We start from the raw sequence: 2,030 nt of genomic DNA on the forward strand, positions 1-2,030 counted from the left end.
AAGATTGGCAGTCTTTTCGCGACCTGTTCCAGACGCTCATTGACCAGGATGCTCGGCTCACCGACGTCGAGAGGCTTTACTACCTAAAGGCAAACGTGCAGGGTGATGCAAAAGCAGTTCTGGACACCTTGCAGCTCGTTGGCTCCAATTATTCCATGGCCTGGAGTCTTCTTGTCTCGTAGTTCGAGCATCGCGGCCTCCTTGTGCAGGACCACGTCATGGCACTCCAAACACTCAAGCCTCTGCGCGAGGAGTCCGCTGCTGGTCTGCAGGGCTTGCTCGATGCCTTAGAAAAGCACCGTGATCAACTGCGAGCGCTCAATCAGCCGGTGGAACATTGGGATGTGTGGATGGTCTCTTTTGCCTTGACCGCCATGGAACCCTCGACTCGGAGAGCCTGGGAAGACGAGCTCGAGAAGTTGGAGGCAGCCAGCTCTGCACAAGGGGAAGCGGCCTCCTTCGCCACTTTGTCCAGCTTTCTGCGGAGGCGCGGCCGCTCACTGACTTCAATGGAAGCCTCGCGCCCTCTTCGATCGACGAACGATCCTGTACGCTAGACCGGCAGTCGCCCTCCCGCGCCGACGCCACTCAGCCGCAACCACTGATCTTTAGCCACCCACGCAGTCAACGATGACTGCCCTGCTTGCCACGCGCCGCACTACGTAGGTCACTGCAGCCGTTTCCTGGAACTGGACGCGCTTGGGCGAAGGAATTTCGTCACTCAGCACAAGCTGTGCTTTAACTGCCTGAAGCCGGGTCACATGGCAACTGTCTGCCCTTCCCAAGGTGTATGCCAATATTGCAAGGCGCGGCATCACAGCCTCATCCATGATGGCGGTCGCAAGCGCAGGGCCACGCCCGACCCAGCACCAGCTGAGGCAAAGCAGTGCCTCTTCACCTCGGACTCAAAGGACGGGATCGACGCGGCAGCTGCTTCACCGTTGTGACTAGCCGTCTTGCCCACGCTCAAGGTTTAGCTCATGGGCCCTGGGTGGCGGACAGTCACAGCAAGAGCACTCGTCGACGCTTGTTTGGAGATTTCAATCACGTCCACTGCACTTGCTCGAAAGCTTGGTGCCAGTCCCGAGCCAGCCGTCACGAGCATCTCTGGCGTCAGAGGCGCTGTCTTTATGCGCTCCCCAACGATTGCAAGTTTGCAGCTCCAAACCCGGAACTCAACCCGGACGTTGCGGCTGACTGCGCACTGCTTGCCCCAAATGGGACTCCGCACCCCCTCCGGACCGTTACAACCAGCCGTCATCGAACTCTCGACGGCGTCGCTTGATCCGTCGTCGGCTACGTCGAGATCCCGCTCCCTCGCCTTTCGCCCTACTGACGACGATTGAGCTGCGCGATGCCTACCTCGCCTGCGTCCGCCTCAGCCAGCGACAATTCTTCGCCCTAGAGATTGCGAGCTTGCAAAAGGGCGGCCGTGTCCCTGCGAAAAATCCACTGCTGTCTCTAGACCCGATCTTCTCCGATGACGTCCTTAGAGTTGGCGGTCGTCTCCAACATTCTGCGCTCACTTTCGACGAGCAGCATACGCCAATCCTCGACAGCCGATGCAGCCTCGCTCGGCACATTATCCAGTGGGCTCATGCTCGTGCTCTTCACGGAGGAGTCAGAGTCACCAGCGCCTATGTGGCTCGCAAGGCCTGGATTGTTGGCGGGCGGCGGCGAATCAAAAGCATTCTCCAGGGATGCGTGGTCTGCGCCTGACTGCAGGCGCGGCCTGCCACTCAACACATGGCACCTCTACCGGCCGCACGGGTTACTCCTGCTCGAGCTTTCTCTCGCACTGGAGTTGACTACGCTGGCCCATTCAACATTTTATCTGCTAAGGGCCGAAGCATCCGCACAAGCAAGGGCTACGTCGCGATCTTCGTCTGCATGACCACCAAGGCGTTACAGCTTGAGCCCGTTGGTGATCTCTCCACCGAGTCATTCATTAGAGCGCTCACAAGATTCTGCGCCAGGCGCGGTCGGCCCTTAGAGATCTGAAATGATAGCGCCACCTGCTTCCGCGCCGC

At 59.2% G+C, this 2,030-nt stretch overlaps 1 protein-coding gene across 1 annotated transcript; it reads left to right on the plus strand.

Moving 5' to 3' along the window:
* The first annotated feature begins 218 nt into the window (after positions 1-218).
* Positions 219-947, plus strand: LOC149375764 (uncharacterized). Its single transcript, XM_089596314.1, has 2 exons — positions 219-552; positions 625-947. Exons 1-2 carry the CDS (start codon positions 219-221, stop codon positions 945-947), a joined length of 657 nt encoding a protein of 218 aa, XP_089452440.1.
* The last annotated feature ends 1,083 nt before the right edge of the window (positions 948-2,030 follow it).

The sequence above is a fragment of the Copidosoma floridanum genome, unplaced genomic scaffold (genome assembly GCF_036245765.1).
Source record: "Copidosoma floridanum isolate Cflo_tuat_1 unplaced genomic scaffold, Cflo_Japanese_pri ptg000004l, whole genome shotgun sequence".
In the NCBI taxonomy this organism is placed as follows: domain Eukaryota; kingdom Metazoa; phylum Arthropoda; class Insecta; order Hymenoptera; family Encyrtidae; genus Copidosoma; species Copidosoma floridanum.

Bases quoted from the DNA above. Each gene is read 5' to 3' on its own strand.
- LOC149375764 (XM_089596314.1), top strand. From the start codon at position 219: ATGGCACTCCAAACACTCAAGCCTCTGCGCGAGGAGTCCGCTGCTGGT. The intron at 553-624 runs GCTAGACCGGCA...CCACCCACGCAG, and splicing joins ATCGACGAACGATCCTGTAC to TCAACGATGACTGCCCTGCT.